The sequence below is a fragment of the Pleuronectes platessa genome, chromosome 13 (assembly GCF_947347685.1).
Source record: "Pleuronectes platessa chromosome 13, fPlePla1.1, whole genome shotgun sequence".
Taxonomy (NCBI): domain Eukaryota; kingdom Metazoa; phylum Chordata; class Actinopteri; order Pleuronectiformes; family Pleuronectidae; genus Pleuronectes; species Pleuronectes platessa.
In genome coordinates, this window is record NC_070638.1 from 1,252,446 (window position 1) to 1,272,467 (window position 20,022).

At 46.4% G+C, this 20,022-nt stretch overlaps 1 protein-coding gene across 4 annotated transcripts in view; it reads right to left on the reverse strand.

The window, feature by feature from the left end:
- The window catches only part of efr3a (EFR3 homolog A (S. cerevisiae)), a 59,246-nt gene extending 39,477 nt beyond the window's left edge, over positions 1-19,769 (reverse strand). For all 4 annotated transcript variants that reach the window (XR_008341608.1, XR_008341607.1, XR_008341606.1 and 1 more), the window contains exons 1-2: positions 19,645-19,769; positions 19,309-19,411 (exon numbers count right to left, since the gene is read on the reverse strand). Coding sequence is in view for 1 of the 4 variants with exons in the window: in XM_053437482.1 (XP_053293457.1) it covers positions 19,309-19,318 (10 nt within the window). In the remaining 3 variants the exon portion in view is untranslated. The remainder of the gene's footprint in view (positions 1-19,308; positions 19,412-19,644) is intronic.
- Between the last annotated feature and the right edge of the window lie 253 nt (positions 19,770-20,022).

Genomic DNA, 20,022 nt, shown 5'->3' on the forward strand with positions numbered 1-20,022 from the left:
AGAGAAGTTAATAAAAACCTAGACGCTTACGCAAACACCTGCTCCCCGAGTGTCCCGAGGTTTCACTGGGAACGTGAACCAGGGCACGTGTCACTATATTCATATTCAGGATTTCCATATTGGACGTAAATGGCTCTGCCCCCCCCCCCCCCCCCCCGGCTGGCCGGCAGCTGAGTCGAGAACCAACCAACCGTCTCTATTCTTTATCGATTCTCACAGAGGAAACCTGGATGAACACAAAGCACTGAGGAACCAACACATGAAAATGAATGTTGACATCACAACCAAACAAAGCTATCTTTAAAAACTAGAGAATCTTTAGTAACTCCTCCCCTACAGTCAACACTCCACTGTTTTGTGCATTTTATTTGCTCCAATTTTTCATAAATAGACCGAATTTTGTATATTTTCTGGATTACTCGATTTGTGAAATTCTTTTTCCGTATGTTTTAGTTTTTCTAGATTTTATTTGACCTCGGTTCATTTTGAATTTGTAATGGTGGCTTCATATAGAGGTTATGAACTGAACGGTCTAAATATGTAAACTAGCTTCACCGACTCCTTCTTAAAGACCAACCCGGTGCGGTGAGGCTCGGACAGAAGGTCGTGGTCTGACCTACCGGAGCTCAGCGGGCCTCGGCTGGAGGTGAAGGCCCCGTCGGCCTCGGTTTGAGGAACCTGCCGGTACCTCCTCAGGAGCCCCCGTCTCAGACACACACCGACAGACGGCATGACCACAGCGGCTGCTAAGATAAATCCAGACTGAGGTGTTATCTGGTTCCACCGCTTCACAAGGAGGCGTCGGATCAGAGAGGATCGACTGCTTCTTCTGTGTCTTCTGAGTAAATCCACATCTGTCAAACCTCACCAGGTGAACACCAGAGACTCGGCTTCACCTCTCCGGCCGCAGCCTCCTGACAAACGTTTCTCCAGGAGCTGAACCAATGGGACGTCCGGCCCGGGCTACTCGTCTGCCAGCACCTGGGATTACCCCCCCGCTCCGGCAGAGAAGACGAGACGCCGCCGGGGCCGGAGCGAGCCGGTCGGCAGCAGCTCAGGTTACCGGCCTCTGTCCTCACCGGAAAATGAGATCCAGGACAGAGAGGAGGACAAAACCTGCAGCCAGAGGAGCCTCAGAGTTTCTGATCCTGATCGGAGGACATGTTGTGACCGGGGCAGGTTCAGTGTTCAGCTCGTACAGGAACTCATCCTGTTAGTGAAGCCTGTCCTCCATGTCTCTGCTCTTCATCCTCACGTGAGAAGATGAAAACTAATGGACAAATTCACTTTAAACTGAAATAGCATGTTTACTCTACAGAGCTCGTCTCCTCTCTGAGCTGTCAGTCACAGAAAAAACTAACAACTGCATAATAAAACTAATAAAACAAAAATGTGTTCAAGACTTAGTTCTGAATTATGGAAGTTAGGTTTTTCTTTTTACCAGAGTAAACTGATTCTTTAGTGCATTTTCATGATGCTGCCGTTAAAGGTAGAAAACTACTTCATCTTCAACTACTTTCATCTTTATGAAACAAATTCTGTTCAGAATTCTTCATGTTTCACAGTTTCCTGCTGAATATTTGAGATACATTTTTTAATAACTTGTGAGAGTTTTTAACTGATCTCAGTTCAGCTTCACTCTTCAGCTGCAGCTGGTTGTGACAGTCTGTGACTCTCAGTCAGTTGTTCTCACAGGAGATGGAACCCACTCACCAGAGTTACAGAGAACAGACGCTCAGGGACTGAAAGAGGAAACATTCACAGATCCTTCTTTATATATATATTTGTATATGTTTCCAAAACTACTTTCTTGATTTCTCACACACACACAGACACACACAGACACACAACAGAGCACTGCAGCAAATCTCACCTCCAGCAGTGCTGTGCACTTTAATCTGCTCCTAAACCGTCTGTGAGGAGCGTAATCTACAAGATTAAAGAGCGCCCCCCCCCCCCCCCCCCCCCCCAGCCCTCCTGATTAATTCCCTGGTCTTTGACGAGCAGATGAAAGAAATAACAATGTGCCCACTCCACACTGTCAGTCTGCGGCCTGACAACATCTCACTGGCAGCGGCGCTGTTCAGCTCGAGTGTCCGGGGTCGCAGGCGATTGTGCAGATTGTTAACATGCCCCTGTGTGTGTGTGGGGGGGGGGGCATCCTTGGAGACGAGGAAGATTCATAAATTAAGTGGAGTCTGTGAGATCTGAATGAAGCAGAGTGACGCTGAGCAGAGGAAGAAAAGGATTCTGGGAAAGATCTGACGCCCCTAAAGGACGGAGACACCTCAACGCTCAGAGGGACTAACATGTCAATCATCCAGACCTTTGGTTCATCTGTAGCTCCTGTCCTCATGGGGAAATCTGTTTTAATAAAGGTTGGTTTCATTTGGTCGCTCGTCGGTTGCATCATATCCTCTTTGTGTTATTCTGCCAGACGAGTCAAATGAGACTTTTTATACAGTTTGAAGTCACAGTTTTACTCTTCACTTTGTAGATCTCGGTATATCAGAGAAACAAGCTGAGCAACACCAATTAAGACAACATTATTTAGTTATATTTGTATAATAGAAAGTCCTAAACTGCGGTCAGAGCCTCAGAGGAGCAGCAATCATCAGGACTCATGACTCCACAGAGTCCAACAGCACAAGTTAACTTTCAGAGTCGACTCACAGATGGTCACCGTCACACAGGAGTATCTGAAGAAGAATGTCATGTGTGTGGTTTGGAGAACCGAGGCTCTGATTGGCTCTGATCGGCTCATTGACTTGCATCACCACGTCCTGCTTTTCACCTTGAAAACAGATGATGACCCATAAATTTGCAGCCTCCCTGTCGCTCTGCTTCAGCCCTGACCACCAGACGGAGATCTAAATTTATCCTGTTTATGAATCTGTTTCTATTCTCTCATCGCTCTCTCTCTCTCTGTCTCTGAGGCCTGGAGTTCTACCTGGGCTGAGCGGGGGGGTCAGAAATTCACTAAAACAAATTCCTTTCATGTGAGAACTGACAAACTGGATTCAGACGTCGTGACTGAAGCTTCTTGACCTCGGTGTGAAGGTCACATGTTCTTCTGACTCATCACTGATCACGAAGCTAAACTCACACGAGTCCAGATTCAAAACTTAAATTTATTTATTAACACACATCTCGTTCAACCTTGAATTTCTTTCCTTCATATTTCTCCCTTTTTTAAATTCTGGTTTATTGCTTGTTGATGTATGTCCTACTTAATGGGTTATGCAAAGCACATTAAATTGCCTCCATTCATCAAATATTGTCTAATATAAAAATAGACTCGCCTTGTCTTTTGTAATTGGCTTTTTCCACCCACGGCTTCGTTCGCCCAGCTGCTCGTCCACTGAGGGAAATCTCTCTCTCTCTCTCTCTCTCCCTCTCATTTCTTCTCCTTTGTTTTTAAGGAGGGTCTTTAAAATCCTTTACTTTGGTGACGTTGAAACAAAGATGTTGTAAAGTCTCTTATTCTGGGGAGAAATTAAATCTGTTCCACCTCGAGCCTGCGTCAGAGGTTATTCATTGATATTTCCCATTATTCATACAGTGGAGCGGTTCCAGAGGATTAGAGGGCATCAGATCGTCTTGAGCGAATTCACCTTCCCCGTGGCATCGCCTTATAAACATTTAACCAGCGACTGGAAATCACTCTGCTCCTCCTGATAAATGTGTTATGTTCAAATTGAGTTACGATCCCACTGCAGATAGTGGATTTGTCACGGAGGCGGTGGAAGCTCAGCTTTTCTCATTTAAATATTCATGTGGGGTAGACAAAGGGAGGAAATGGAAACTGAATCAAATGAAATCCCAGGTTTCACATTTCCTAGACGGAGGAGGGGGAACACAGCCAGTGGAGGAGGAAGAGGAGGAGGAGGAGGAGGAGGAGGAGGAGGAGGGGGTGTCGCGAGAAATTCAAGCTCCCTGGAAACGCTCAGGTGTTTCTTGTAACCACTGAGCTGATCCAGGACCAGAGAACACACTCGCTCAGAGCTACGTGGACTTGTGTGAGTGGAGGAAGACGATGAGTCCACACAGTCAGTCAGTGAGGAAGGATCTCAGGTTCATGGACACTCACCAGTTTAGTTCTTCTATATTCTCCTGAGTTAGAGTCGGACAAAGGCCACAGCAGAGTGACACCCAGCTGGATTTGTTGAGAACTGAATTTGTATTTTTTTGACAAAAGATAAGAGCTTCTCTGGGTTTTTGGATTTCCAGCGACTTCGTGATTCGTCGATGTTCAAACTGATTCAACGGCAAAGAACATTTTTCACACTTGTCGCCGCTCACACAACCTGAAGAAGATGAAGAACAGGCAGATGCTGAGCTCTGGAATTCAGCCTCAGGTCACAGGGAACTGACTCAGGCTTCAAAATCCAAACCAGGAGATTTCCAACCGCTGCAGAAACATTCTGATCAACAGATCTTTGTTGATCTGTTGATTAGTTTCTGGATGTGAAAGATGCTCTGATGGTGTGATGATGATTTTCATAATCACAAACGAAGAATTCACAAAATTTCCACTGATGTGATTGATGTAATAATATGATCGGTTCTGTCCAGCTGTAAAGTTCCACTACAATATGATGATCAATATGAGTTTCTACTTCAGGTTCTCTCTACTCGATTATCATGGCCATAAGAATTCATGATTATGGTTTTATAGCACTATCCATTGAAAATAGAATAAAGACATTTAGCTCAGTTTTATCCACCTCTATCTTCTCAACAGGGTTCTTATTTCAGGACAGTTTACTTTAGTTATACCAGCAGAAAAAAAACAACAGAGCTCCGTCAGGAAACAGCAGAACCAAGTGGAGCATTTCCCCCAAATCTGCAGGAACTGAAAGGATCTGACAGCAGGAGGCAACATTTTAAAGTTTCCAGCCAAGTGTCGAGCCTGGGCCTCTCCAGAGTCCTGCTGCTCTGCAGGCCGGCAGGGGTCCTGCACTCAGAACCAGTCCTGCACTCAGAACCAGTGAGGTCCAGCTTATAACTGTGAACCTCAAGAGTACATCCAGGGACATGTGGGCCTTTAGAATCACATGAAAACAGAAAGTTCTGCCACCGAGGGGCCGCTAACGCCCAACCGCCGAGCCAGGAGATCCATCAGAAGCAGCGGGGGGGGGGGGGGGGGGGGGGGGGGATTGCAGCGCTGGCCCATCCATCTCTGAGCGAATTACAGCCACCGCAAGGGAGAAATCAACCAGAGACAGGGGGAAGACGTGAAAGAGAGGAGGAGAGGAGAGAAACAGTCAGAAGAAAGAGAGAAGAGGAGTGAGGTTGGGACACATTTAAGCAAAGAAGGAAACAGAAAGGAAGCAAATGGTACGAATGAGGGATGGAAGGGAGGAAGAGCGATGGATGGAGGGAAAGAAGAGATGGAGGATATAACAGGATGGAACAAATGAAGAGGAGGAAACCAGAGGAAGGAAAGACCCACAGGAGGAGGAGGACAGGAAGCAGCAGAGGATGGACGGACAGACGGATTGATGGATGGACGGATGGATGGATGGATGGATGGATGGATGGACGGATGGATGGATGGATGGATGGATGGATGGATGGATGGATGGATGGATGGATGGGGGAGGATGTGAATGTTGTGAAAGGAGGTGGGCTCTGCTACAAGGTGACAAATGAGCTCAATATAAAACCTGTTCTCCATCCTCCCTCCGCCTCCACACGGTGGAGGAGGTGAAGACGAGGACATCCATCATCCACCTGACGTCCAGAGACGAGTCCTGAATCTACAGCACCACGTCCGACACCTATAAACACAACACGGCCTCCTCTAGTGACACCAGGATCCTCTCAGATCAGTTTCCAGAGGCTCCTGAAAACTCAACCAACCCAACGTCTCACTCTGCACCATCCCAAAACCCGTCCTCCTCTCAGGGGTGGAGGTCAGGAAGCAGGAGGTGATACCACTGAGGGCCGTGGGCGTCCAGGAGGAGGGAGGTGGGATGGAACCAGTGCAGAGCCACAACTAGTGTCTAAGCCTCACGGAGGGAAGAGGAGGATTTCACTGGAAATCTCTCCTGGTAAATCCTCCGAGGGCTCAGCTCCCTCCAGCAGCTTCAGGTCTTAGATTAGTTTTTAACACATCTCCCTTCATCCTTTCACCCTCGGCACAATGAAGATACAGCAGATACAAGGAAACCCCTAAATTAAAAACTATACATATGCTCAACAGTTTCATTTCAGTGAACGGGTACAGAGTTGAGTCCAACACACAAAACTTCCCAGGAGAACTTCAGATAACGCTAAGCTATAGGCCGACAGTTAAGGCAGATAGGGACTTAGAATCCCTAGATTCATGGTGTCCATTGTCTCCCGGTTAACGAAGTGGGATCAAAACTTTCTGAGAAGAAGTAGTCCCCTTGAGGAGGGGTACACTGCTCCCCAAGGTCTTACCACACTAGGAACATCAATAAGTATCTGGAAGGTTTTCTTAAAGTGATGTGAGGACACGAGCAGCCGACCAAGTTCTAGTTGATGGCACCAGTTGTCCTTCTCAATGGACACACTTCTCCCGGGTCTTGGAGAATACGCAGAATTTGTAGGTCTTTTATTTTCTGTATCTAGTTCAACCAATCACGTTTGAGCAGGCTCTTGTAGTCCTCAGGTAAACAAACTACAGTAAACATTAGTTTTTAATTTAGCCCCTAAAGTTATTATTCACCTCAGTGGAGGCTTCCTCACGACAGCAGCCGCCCCCTTTATTATTCATGTTGCAGGCCACATCATATTGAAATAGATGTTTATGTTTAATAAATCTACTCACCTAGAATCATGACAAGGAAATACAGATAACAAGGACATGTTTAAAATCAACAATCATGGAAAATATCTTCAAATATCACAATTCAAATTTACTTGTATTGAGGGTATTGAGAAAAATGAGGAAACAAAAAACATGGAGTTCAGTTTCCAGTGTCTCATATTCAATACGAACGTGTATCTCCTCCTTATTAAAGATGATTGGTGAAGGACAGGTAGAAGACACCAGATCATCTAAACCTTCAAATCCATAACTCAACACCTCTGTCCATCCCTGAGGAGACTGAGGACAGCAGAGGGGTGAATGTGCTCCACCAGGGGGCGCCACAGAGCCACGTGGGCCAGATCTCCCGCTGTGTTGTTGTGCTCTCACAAAGTGTCAGTGCGTGGTGGAGACCCGGCGACACCGACATGATGAGAAGGCTTCTCGGCGCTGAAGGAAAGATAATTGGAGTGTCGGAGCGTGAAGAGCAGCGTCTCCACAGATCCACTTATTAACCGTGACGCCACTCGGGGAACCAACACAAAATAACTGATAATCAGCCGCTTGATCCGAGACCTCCGCTAATTAAAATGGCTGTTGTACAAACCAGACGTCAGAGGAAACATCAGAGTCTGGAGGAGGGGGTTGGGGGGGGGGGGGGGCTGTGATCACTGCTGCATGGAGGCTTCTCTCTGTTCACAACATTCAAGTGTAAAGATCTCACACAGGAAACTGTCAACACGTGTTTTACACGCCTCTCTCTCTCTCCTGCTCTTCTCCTCTGGGGTTTCATCGTTTTACTGTTTCTTAGTTTTTACAATATGACACATGCACTTCCTGTCACATCTCTACAGACACACTCATTAAATGTATAGCTCTACACTCACAGACACACACTCAGTGGAGATGTATGAGTGACACACTGTAATGACTGTTGCTGGTGCAGTGATCCACTCGACCATAGATGAACACAAACACTCACAGAAAGAACATTAGAATACCTTTGTGTGTGTGTGTGTGTGTGTGTGTGTGTGTGTGTGTGTGTGTGTGTGTGTGTGTGTGTGTGTGTGTGTCCTGCAGTGAGCCTGCTCCTACACTGTGTTGTCGAGTGCAGGTAGAGGTAGATCTTAGGTGTGTAGGTATGCATCATGTGTGTTTGTGTTCATTCTGAAACGTCAACGGAAATTATCATCAAGATAAAGTGAAAGGAAATGAGAAACTGAGATTATCAAAGAACCAGTCCTACCAGGCTCCGCCCCTCGCCTGAACATGTTCCTGTTGTTATGAACATGTCCAGCTCCGACCATCTCCTGCTGTGCTCTTCATATGTGATGAGTAAACTTCAAAACCCGGAAAATAGAGTCTGAAAACTGTTTTATATTCACAGTTAATATCATGGGAGCAGCTCAGGAGCATCGAGGTCAACGGGGACGAGCCCACCGCTTCACTGACAGTAGAAAGACATCAGAAGACGTCTTCTCCTTCCCATCTGCCAAGCCTTCAATCTCATGCCCCCCCCCCCCCCCCCCCCCCTATGGAAGAGGGATCTAACCCCGCCTCCCTTCTCCCCACAGTGCTCACGAATCCACCAAAGACAAAGGAGAAGAATCCCAGTGTGACAGGTTTTCTAAGGTTCTGCATCCTGAGACGGAATGTGAACAATAACAATAATAACAATCTGTATAACCAGCAGCAGCTGCTTGTGATGAACGGCTTTAAGGTTCGTGAGCAGAAACTCAATCGTAATCCTTTCAGTGGCCGACTCCTCCCTCGGATCAAATTGCTTAATGTGTGAATGGGGCCGTTTTTCATTTTGTTGAATGTTTATTCTCTTGAGGATTTCAAAAATATCTTCAAGCGCTTTAACGGATCCTCTGGGATTTGGATTTATTCCCGGACTTCAGGATTTCACGGGCAGAGAAGCACGTAAACCTCTGAAACTGTGTTTAAAGCATCAAGAGGAAAAAGTCTCCACTCAAACACAAACACATCTTATTTACTTTACACGGATCGTCTCCAGGGGACAAACTGGGAGTTGATGCTTTGTTCAAGGACACAGAAGCTGCTGAATGAGACCCACTGGTTTGCCTCCAGATCTCTGAGTGGGGTTTCTTCCTGCTGTTGCTCTTTGGACAGACAGTCTGAGTTTGAGCAGACGTTCAAATGCCAGCGCAGGAAGAGATCCACAGCGTCCACACACGACATATGCTGCTGTTTACACAACACCACTCGAGTTAGCTTAGAAAAACATCTGCTCAGCCCGGCTGCACCCACAACAACTCCACAGCAAGATAATCCTCTGTAGCACAAAATAAAAGTGTCAAGGAGTCATACTACCCAAAGACAGGGATCGAACCAGCAACCATGTTGTGAAAGGAGGACCAGTTCTGCTTCCTGAGTGTTGCATGGACGTTTCTGCCACTAGGGGGCGCTGAATCAAACCAATAAGAGAAGACAGAGGCTGTGTCTCATTTCTTGGGGACAAAGGAGACGATGGGTGGATCCTTCTCAGCCTGAGGTGTTCAAGGATTCGTGTGATTCGGTGACAGAACGACCATGAAGCCCCATTCATCACGCTCTGAGGCTACCTCACGTCAACTCAGGTTCCTTCTCATGGTCTGTGACTGCAGCACAGCAATGAGCTCGGGACAAGCTGGTGACGATGATCTCAGAAATCATCTGGAGACCAGAACATCTCCTTTCTGTTGAGCCTTTGCTCTCAAGACACACAGTGAGTGTTTGATGAGATGGTGAAGCAGTGAGGGATGATGGGAGTTGTAGTCTTCTTCACCAGGAGCTGAATTCTCCTCAGATGTTTGCGCCTTTCAAAAACTGAAGACTCAAATCCTTTATCTTACACTCCTGGAAACACTTGTGATCCTGTAAACACACAACTAGATAAAATATAGGTTCTGATGTTTTTCCACATTTGACTGCAGAGGTCTGAGCGTCAGGACAATCTGAGTCTCCATCTCTGAGATGCTGAGAGCTGGAGGCGTGTCACTGCTCAGTGTCGCTCCACTACAAGCTCCATGAATTGTATGGTATATGGTAATCACACGGTCCAGTGCTTCACTCCCCTGTGTGCTGCTGGATGTGTATATATCGTCTCGTCTGAGCTGTCCCCTCGGACTGTGGGAGAGAGACGTCTGTCCTCGGTCACATGTCTCTGGATGTTCATCTCGTGACACCTGCTGCTGATGTGTCTCCACGAAGAATGTTCTGATCAGATTGTGTTTTTGGAAGTTGGACATCAGAGATGGAGGGTGTCCGTCTCAAGCCCCCGACCAGGACATGCTGATCACACTAAGGGATTGTAACATCAAGTGCTCTGAGCTCTACTTGTTTATCCTTACATAAAGATAATTCAACCGTGTAGCAATTTGATTCAACCTTCTTTGAATAGACGAACATATCATTATTAAAATCTAAGTCATATCTCTGTGTATTTGAACCTTTGGGGAAATCAAAGAAAGCTTTAATTTGAGATTTGAGCTTCAGAAGATGAACTGTTCATTCTCTGTGGTTAACACTCTGACACCGGGCTCAGGGAGGTTTGAGCTGGTGATGACAAAGAGCTCTGCTGCTTCTCCTGTTGACCGTGTAAGGAAACGAGACTCAGTGGAAACTGAGTCTCTGATGAGGACGTCTGACGGGGACACGTCCTCATCGTCTGTCTCCTCACAGCTCGGCAGGAATAACAATGAAACGCTCTGGACTAATCAGGATGTTTACCGACACGAGACATTAACACGCCGTCCCACCGGGCCCGAAACCAAATTAACATCTCATTAACTGGATTACAAAACTCACATACTTGATTTTACATTAATATTTAACAGGGAAGATGACCTTTGACCATTTGCACATGAAATATCATAACTTTTTTGTTTTCTCATAAACAGCACCATATCACAGTGACCTTTGATCCCTAACCACCAATAACTTACAAAAAGGGATTAACAGAAGAAAATAAGATAAGCGGATAAATATGAACAGTTCATCCTCATTATGAAAATGCCCATCCATGGTTCTCAAAACCAAAGCTGGTGTTTCTTCAAGCGCTTGTTTTCTACGACTAGAAATCCAAAATGAATCACCAAAAACATACAAAAAATCAATTTTTAAAATGCAATAGCAACTGATGACTGATCAAAGCACAAAAACATCTCATGACTGAAACTAAACAAGTGACATAAATCTAAAAAAAAACAACAACAAAGGGTTCAGCGATCAATATTCAGTGGAGCAGTGATTTTTAAAGCTGGATGATCGATTCCTTATTAAGTTTGATCAGATGTGTTTGTGCAGGAGTTGAGCAGCTGTGAGGCTCTGAACACGTTTCTGATCCAACTCCAGATTCAATAAAGCTTTGATCACTTATCTTCTTATGGAAGGAAAAGTTTAGATTCCCTGACCTGACGTGTACGTGGTGCTGACGTCTGTGATGTGTTTACAAGTGGCCTTTCAGTTTGAGTATCAGGGAGGTTTACGAGCAGCGAGGCCTTCACTTCACAAACAGCCTTTTAAAAACCAGACTCGCGCAAGCAAATCCAATTAACCAGGACCGCCTCCGAATGAATCTCTATCAGCAATCAAATCTTCTCCAGCTGCCAGAGACTGAATTAAACTGATCGCGTTAGGACTTCGACCATTGGCATCTCAATTAATCCTGCAGCTCACGCACCAGATTCCAGGAACGTGGGTTTTCTGGATTTCATCTGTGAGGCTGTCGGGCCTCTGGCTTTAAAGACGTCCCTCTGAGGCCACGAGCAGGAAACTGAGCCGGGGACGTTTACAGAAGACGAAAGAGGAAAACTGATTCACATCATCACTCAGGGAAATAAACAACTTTACTATTAATATATGATTTTCAACCAGAGAGAGAGAGGTGGAGCCAAACTGCAGAACGGATCACGCTTCTCAAAGTCCGGCATCATCACCACCACCTCTGGTAATTAAAGCAGGAGTGCACGCCCACACACGCACACGCACACACACACACACACACACACACAGAATAATGAAAACCAATCAGTTCATCCATTTCCCTTTATAACCCGGCGAGGCTGCAGTCAGCCGTTATTGATTAAACCTTCCGTCATTCTCTCCTGTAAATCTGCAATTTCAAATATTCATAATTAAAAAGCTGAGATTAAAACATCTCGTTAAAGTCATGGGAGGCTCTGTCTGCCAGGACTGAGCTCATGTCTGAACAAAAATAAATTGGGGTTTGCATAAGTCTCAGTAAATCTAAGTGTGTGTGTGTGTGTGTGAGTGTGTGTTTAGGTGTGTGAGTGTGTGAGGCGTTTTCCTCCCACCCAGTCAGCTGAGTGTTGCGTCAGCTTTTGTGTCACATCTTGTGTGTATGTTTTGTAACTGTGGGTGTGCCGTATATTTTATGGTCAGCTATTGTGACAATGTGTTTGTGTGTGTGTGTGTGAGAGAGAGAGAGAGAGTGTGTGCACTTGTCTTTACGTCCAAGTCAATTTGTTTGTGTCTTTGTGGGAACACTGGAGGTCGTGACCCTCCATGAAGAACCGAGGTCAACGTTCAGATCAGGATCAGATCGTTATTCAAGGGACATGTTTGTCAACAAGGGGCCTCACAAGTCCAAGAGCAAACCTGTGTGTGTGTGTGTGTGTGTGTGTGTGTGTGTGTGTGACAGTGAGGTAGCAGACTGGGCAGGAAGGACTTAATTGAGCATGAAAGACAACAGATGACCTCTGGTGCTTCAGTGCTGCCGCCACTCAAACATCTGTCAGCCCGCGGCTCGAGGACGACCGCTGACGCCCACACGCAGCCCTTCATGCTCAGATTCACCTGGGAACACAGAGGAGCCCAGTCTGCCTGTAGGGGGCGCTGTACAGAGCTGGGACACCAGTAGGTCCAGTCTGAATGTCGATCAGACTGGTTTCAGAGACCTGAGTCCGCTGGTCGTGTGGTGGTCGTCCATCAATTCAGAGTTTTGTTTAGAACTCAATTTATATTAATTTCTGGGGCTGATGCCCATGTTTAGAAGAAAAACATATATCTGATATATTTAACTGGAATCGCTGCTTTGTGGTTGTTGGCCTCGGCCGACCAGTACAGATTGAAGCTACAAACTTTATTTATCCTCGACTGACAACTGGTGAACATTTCTACGATTCAGGAAGTGGATGAATGAAGTTGTGCTATCAAGGTCCCGCCCATACAAGCTCTCAACCAATCAGGAGTCAGCCTCATCTGTCAATCATGACGCCTCAGCTTGTTTTCATATCATCAAATAACAAAGTACAACCAAACTGATCAGAAACACTTGAACAAACCTGAAAATGACAGAAACCATTTTAACATTTATGTAAAATCTACTTTAAGTGTTTAGTTTGGTCCCTGTCCCATCTGCTAACATGGAGGACGGGTTTATGACCTGTTCTGCAGCCAGCCACCAGAGGGCGATCTAGATGTTCTGGCTTCACTATCTGACTCTTTATTCACAGTCTCTGGGTGGATCACTGGAGGTTGAAGGTGTCAGTCAAAACTCAAATGATAATAAAATGCTCTCACTGTTTTTTAGGGAGTTTAATAATTTGCACTTGGTTTAAATATTCAGCTTCATTAATAAAACTCCCTCACCCACGCAGCTGAGGTGAAAAACATGAAAACTGCGTCACCTCGCTCCGATTGGTCTCCGAGTGTTTCAGTCGGGTGAAAGCAGGCGGCTGATTGGACGCCTGGGATGAGTGGAGCTCGATAGAAAAGATCAATGGCCGCCGCTGTGCAGGAGTGTTCACAGAGACACAGACCTGGAGTCTGTTAGCCTCCTTTACCCTCTCCCCCTCTCTCTCTCTCTCTCACACACTCGCACACTCACAGACACACACATTATGGTATGGCTAGACTGTCGTGGAGAGTTACAAATTAAAAAGCTGGCCCCTACCCGACTCGTTGTTCTCTGAATCCATCTTGTTGGAGGTGAAGCGTAGGACGGCCTGCCAGGTGGACCAGAGTGACTCTCTCTCCCCCTCTCTCAGCTTCAACCCTCTCTCCCTCTCTCCCTCTCCCTCTCTCCCTCTGCCTCCCCCTCTCTCACACTGACTCTCTGACCTTGCAGTGTTTGTGTTTCCCCTCTCCGGCAGCAGCAGCAGTGGATCTGCTGAAGGCTGCAGGACAAACTGCAGCTCTGCAGAGTCCCAACAACTGAAACCACCTCGGTACCGATTCCTCCAGAGAAGTGAGCAGCCAACACGTTAAACACCCTGCAAGCACACACACACACACACAAACACACACGTACAGTCGAGTGGCGACACGTGTGTGTGTGTATGTGTGTGTTGGCTGGAAGGTGTTTTAATCATCCTGATTGGAGTGTAATTATGCAGATTTACAGAGAGGGACAGCGATTGAAGGAATTTAGCATTTCCATGTGTGTGTGTGTTATTCTGTGATTGTGTAAGTGAGCACGTGTTCTATTTTTATTTAATATCTGTGTTTTTGGAGTGTGGTTTCTCTTCCTTGTGGGGACTAAGTTTAGTTCCTGATTTGGAGCATGAGGACGTTTCTGGAAAAAGACATTTGTGAGGACATATCCTACGATCTTTGTCTCAGGCCTGACTGAGGGTGAATAGAATCAGGTGAGGGTTCACACAAGTGTGTTAGTTTAACTGTGTGTGGAACATTAGAAAGAGCGTCAGGGTGGAAGCTCACTCCTCCCTTCCCCCTCTTCTCAGGGGTCTGCAGAGATCTGTAGTTTCAACACCACCTGGGAGGTTATGATTGTGTGTCCACATAAAGATTCTTTAATCTACAAAAGGCAGAATAGTTTTCTTTTCTTTTAGTTTAGCAGGGAACCAAACGTTGTAACTTATATTCAGTTCATTTACATTCAAACACTTGCTGGTTAATCTGCACATGAAGGTGTGTTTCATTCTCACACACAGTCGTTTCCATTTGGACGGTGTCGACTGAACCGTTCACCTGCTGCTGTTACCGCTGCTCGGCATCCTCTCTGTACCTCCACCTGTCTGCAGCTGATAGAGACACGCATCAGAGCACACAACAGGCCGGAGGACAACACAACAGACACACACAAAGATAAAAGCTTCCCGTCCTGCAGAGCCGGAGGAGGAGACAGAGGGAGCCGCGTCTCCTTTGAAGTTATATTTAGGCCAAATCCTCCTTTGCAGAACAAACCATCTTCCACTCTGCATACAAATCACAGGCAGGAAACAGAGGGAGGAGCCGCACAAAGAGCACAGGAGCCGACAGCGCGCACACACAGACACACACACACAATTAGAAAGCGGAGCATACGAAAACCAACACAGCCCCACTGGGTTTGATTGACTTAGATTCCATCTGCATCCAAACTGCTCCCCTCCCACAAGAGACCGAGTTCTCAACGGACACGACTCTGAAGATCCGAACACACGGAACCATGTTGCTGCAGGTGACGCACAAGGTTGTGTAGACGTAAAGCGCACACATGGATAGAAGGAGCGATGTAACAAGGAAGTAAACGTGTGAGGGATCAGATTTTAACAGTAACTCAGAGCAGGTGAGGTCAGAGAGAACGATGAAGACCTATGAACGCTGCCATCTTGTAAATAAAGATAGAAGATGACGGATGGATGTGTTTTACATATTTTCACGAGGAAAATTAGAAAAACTGCTTCTCACAACCTAAACGACAAAACATCGCACAATGACCTGTGTGACTGAACTACTTCTGAAATGTTCCCTCTCGCTGCAAATTTAGCTTTTTAGAATTTGAACTTTTATTCAATTTTCCTGTTTTATCCTTTTCTGAAGCACTTTGTAACAAAAGTGACAGAACAAGGACATTTGGACGTCTCCATACAACAACCAGGACAGAAGAAGACTACTTCCCAGCAGGCCTCCTCCCTCCCAGCGGTTCTCTTCTGCACGTCTACCCCTGCGCTCACGTGACTGCTCATCCAGTCTGTAGTTCTGTGTGTCAGTGACGGCAGCGACAGCGGGTCTGTCCTACTTAATGACTTAATTGAGGTGGTTAACACTTTCAGGATAATGAGAGCCTCTAGACCACAACAGACCCAGGAGTGAGAGCTCTGAAGTGGAGCGCACACACACACAAACACACACTCACGTGCAAAATTAGCAACAATCAATGAAGCTAAAACACAGAATCCAGCGTTAAACCTCTTCTGTTTCATATTTAACTTGCTCCACAGCTTCAGCATCATATTAATCATCTGCAGGTTGAAACGTCCCTGAAGTGTCAAATCATGTGAAATGTGAACATCTGCTCTTCCATGGCAACGAGGCGATTCCCATCTGGAGGGAGGAAAGTGTGAAGAGAGAAGCTCCAGGTACTCAGGTGCTGGAGCGTTAAAGAAGGGGGGGGGGGGGGGGGCACAGCAATTCATGTTATACTATTTTATTTGTCTAATTCATATAACGTTGGTCTAACTCATTAAAGATTGGAACGATGAATTAATCACAACAAAGCAACACAAAGACACACAATGGATTAATTAAGGCCACAGTGGTTTTGACCTTGGACCAAATTATAATCTGTTCATCCTTCAAATCTGCCATAAACTTTTGATTTAACAGACATATTAATGGAAATAATGTTTATTTTTATTATGCATTTATATTTTCATAATAAAATGTTTATTTTCTTAATTCAGGTTGTATTTATTTTTATATTTGGCTTTTATTTTTATTCGTCTATAATAATGTTTATGCTTAATGTGAAATATCAGGCATCAATTACATTACTTTGTCATACGGGTTTGATAACAATATCTCAGGAATCATACATGTTTAATGCAGATTTACGTCCATCGATATACCAGAAATCTTTTAGTACCTAAAATCAACATCTGTCCAAAAAGCCGTGTGAGTCGGGCTATGATATGAATTTAAATCTTTTGCATGTTATTTAAAACAAACCGATGTATTGTGGTTGTAGACTTTTCTCGCATTGTGCAAAAACATAACTAGTAGATATGAACTTATCATCTCCATCCCGGCAGTGAGTTTACATCTTATTTTTAGATGGAGACATTTCTTTTCCATCCTTCTCCATCCTGATCATAAACGGTGACGGAGAGCAGAAGCATCGGCACACAGACCACAACCACTGTTTGTCCACGTCACTACACACACACACACACACACAGACACACACACAGAGACACACACACAGCCTCATTCTGTCGCACTGGCCCATCAGGGATCGATGTTGAAGGCGTCACATTACCACTAATGTAATCAGCAGTTTACCACTGGGAGTAATTACAGAGCCGACTGGAGGCCTGCAGGGATCCAGAGGCCTTGAAGCTGCAGACGTTGCCTGAAGCCAAACACCAACATGCAGACACATGAGCAGGCTCCTGCACCAGTAACACAACCAGTAACACAACCAGTCCGTCTGGAGAGGGACCTCTCTGGGAGGGGGCCACAGACTCAGACTCCTCATCCTACTGGTCCCAGTAGCCTACTGGGTTTTGGGTAAACAGCAGCTGGTCACCTGCCAGAGCAGCTGCTGCAGGAGAAGGAAGGCGAGGGCGCTCAAAGTCCACCTTTCCCAAAATAGACACGCTGTCAGACATGACATCCCACAGACACACACACAGACACACACAGACACACACATCCACGCACTCACCCAAAAATATCGGATCATTTAAGGTTTGACTCAGTTCACCTGCACCAGACAGAAAACAGATCCCTGGTCAGAGGGGAACCTGACACGGAGGATTTATCAACTTTAATGTGAAAACATTTACTGCAGTGGGATTTTCTTCAATACATATAATGTAGTTAGTTGGCTCATAACTGAAACGTTTCCTGGAGTTTGTAATACTATATATAATCTATGGAAAGCGTTGTTGATCTAATGCCGCTCCTCCTTATCAGACGAAATCATCAGAATACGAGCAGGTAAATGACTAATTTCTAATTATTCATAATAAACAAGCAAACATCCCTGATCAGCTCATCTCTCCGTTGAGCCAAAATCCATCTGAAGAATTGAACAACATGAAAACAGCCTCTCACTGCATCAGCTGACCGATCAGCTGGTTCCCTTCCCAGCTTCCCATGAGCAAATCTCTCTCAGGGCGCTGGATTAAAGCCGCTCCAGCCAGCCGGCACTTCCTGCTTCCTGTGCAGGGCGCTGAGCAGCCCGCCTCCGCCCCAGCTCCACGTGTTCATGCTGCATCTGACCTCACTGCTGTCACATGTGTTATCACTGAGGCTCTGTCCTGAAACGCTGCTGCTCTGGCTGCTCTGCCTCAGGCTTCCCATGGATTCACATGGAGGAGCAGGGAAGTCCCCGAGACAGGTCACGATACCAAATATGACCTTTTTTAAATCCTCACTGGAATCGTGGATTTTTCTAAGACAAAGAAAAGGAAATGGCCTGAAAATGTTTTCTGGTTTATTCTGGTAAAGTGACCCACTTGTCCAAATTCCCTCTGAGACTCTGAGAGTTTATCTGGTTCACTGACGTAACACGTCTCCTCAGGTTCCAGGATACTCCAGAGTTTCATTTGTTCTTCACGTGTGAAAGATGAACTCCAGAGAAAGTCAGCCCCCGATTGTACGGACATTCTCCAGCGTTCATGTCTTAAAATGTCTGGTGTTGGCCCAGTGATGTACTGGTGACATGTCAGCTTGTTAACTGGGATCCGCTCCAGCTCCTCCTGCAACCCTCAAAGGTTCACTGGGAGAGAAATTGGATGGATATACACACACACCCACACACACACACACACACACACACAGGTGTAAACGTAGTCAGGTCGACACACCTGATGTGGTTCAACTAAAAAACAAACAGCGTCTCAGGTGACTGGTGTCTTCAGTTTGAATGCAGGCTGTACGGGACTGAAACGCAATGGATTATGGGATACGTTTGCTCCGGGGAGGATCCACCTGCTGGACTTCACATGCAGCCTCCGAAGGAAACAACCATCCAGACACATGAGCAGGCTCCCGCACCAGTTACCGCTCCAGTAACAGAACCAGTCCGTCTGGAGAGGGACCTCCTGGTTGATCCTCTGGGAGGGGGCCACTGACTCCTCATCCTACTGGTCCCAGTAGCCACCTGCTCAGTAGACCCTCTGCTGGACTCAGGTCTCCTCGTTTGTGAGATGGTGTGACAGTGTGTGTGTATTGGAATGTGTTTCCAGGTATAAAAGTTAAACACAATGAGTCATGGCGTCGTTTCCCTCCTCTGATTGGTTCCTGTATGAACGGCCACGCGTCGGAGTCCAGAACCTCCGAGGGTCCTGGAACGCAGCACGACACACACCCAGTGTGACCGAGGCTCCACAGGTGACAGAGACACTGCGGAATCCTGCGCTGCAGCACTGACCGTGAACTCATCACTGCACTTTCTTATGTGTAACTTGGCTGATGACGTGAGAGGAAAGTGACCTTAAACACAACACGTACACACTAAAGTGTAAGGGCGTGTATATTGTGTACACAGACACACACATACACAAACACACACAAAGACACAGACGGACACACACACACACGGGTCTTACCGGCTGGCATCCTGCTGCTATGCGGCGCTGCGGTGTCTCTGCTCCGGGCTCACTCAGTCACTTAGCCTCCATGTAGCTTCTCCCAGCATCGAACCCCCGGCTCCTGTGACACAAAGCAGCCGCTCGTGAGCCCACACGACCCGCTTCCCCTCACACGAACCTCACTACCAGGCTCCGGCTGCCCGCCTCACACCGACCCGCCGCCCGACCCGCTACACGGCCACTGTCCGCGGGGTTAGCATCCGGAGCTAGCGTCTCAGCGAGGGGGGGGGGGACGCCGCGGCGGAGACCCCAGCGGGCAGGGACTCGAACCCGGGGAGAGAGAGGTGAACGTACCTGGAGGTGAACCGCAGCAGGACCGTGGACTGCCACACGTTACTACACTGCTTCCTGCTTTACGGCGACACACAACGCGGAAGTGTGAGAGTGTGAGAGTGTGTGTGTGAGTGTGTGTGAGTGTGTGTTTGTGTTCAGCATATGCCAGGGGGAATTAGCAAACTGCTAATTATAGCAAACAGTGATTTACTTCAGTTTGAATCAGAACGTTAACCAACACCTGCTCTCTTATATCAATACTGATGTAAACATGAGTTTCATATTGATGGATTTTATCATTTCATATTTATTTTGTGTAAATATTTGATCATCCTTTTCAAATAGAGCTCAACAGCCAGGCTCACAGTGTAGTGACTGATTAAAGGGACAGTTCACAGA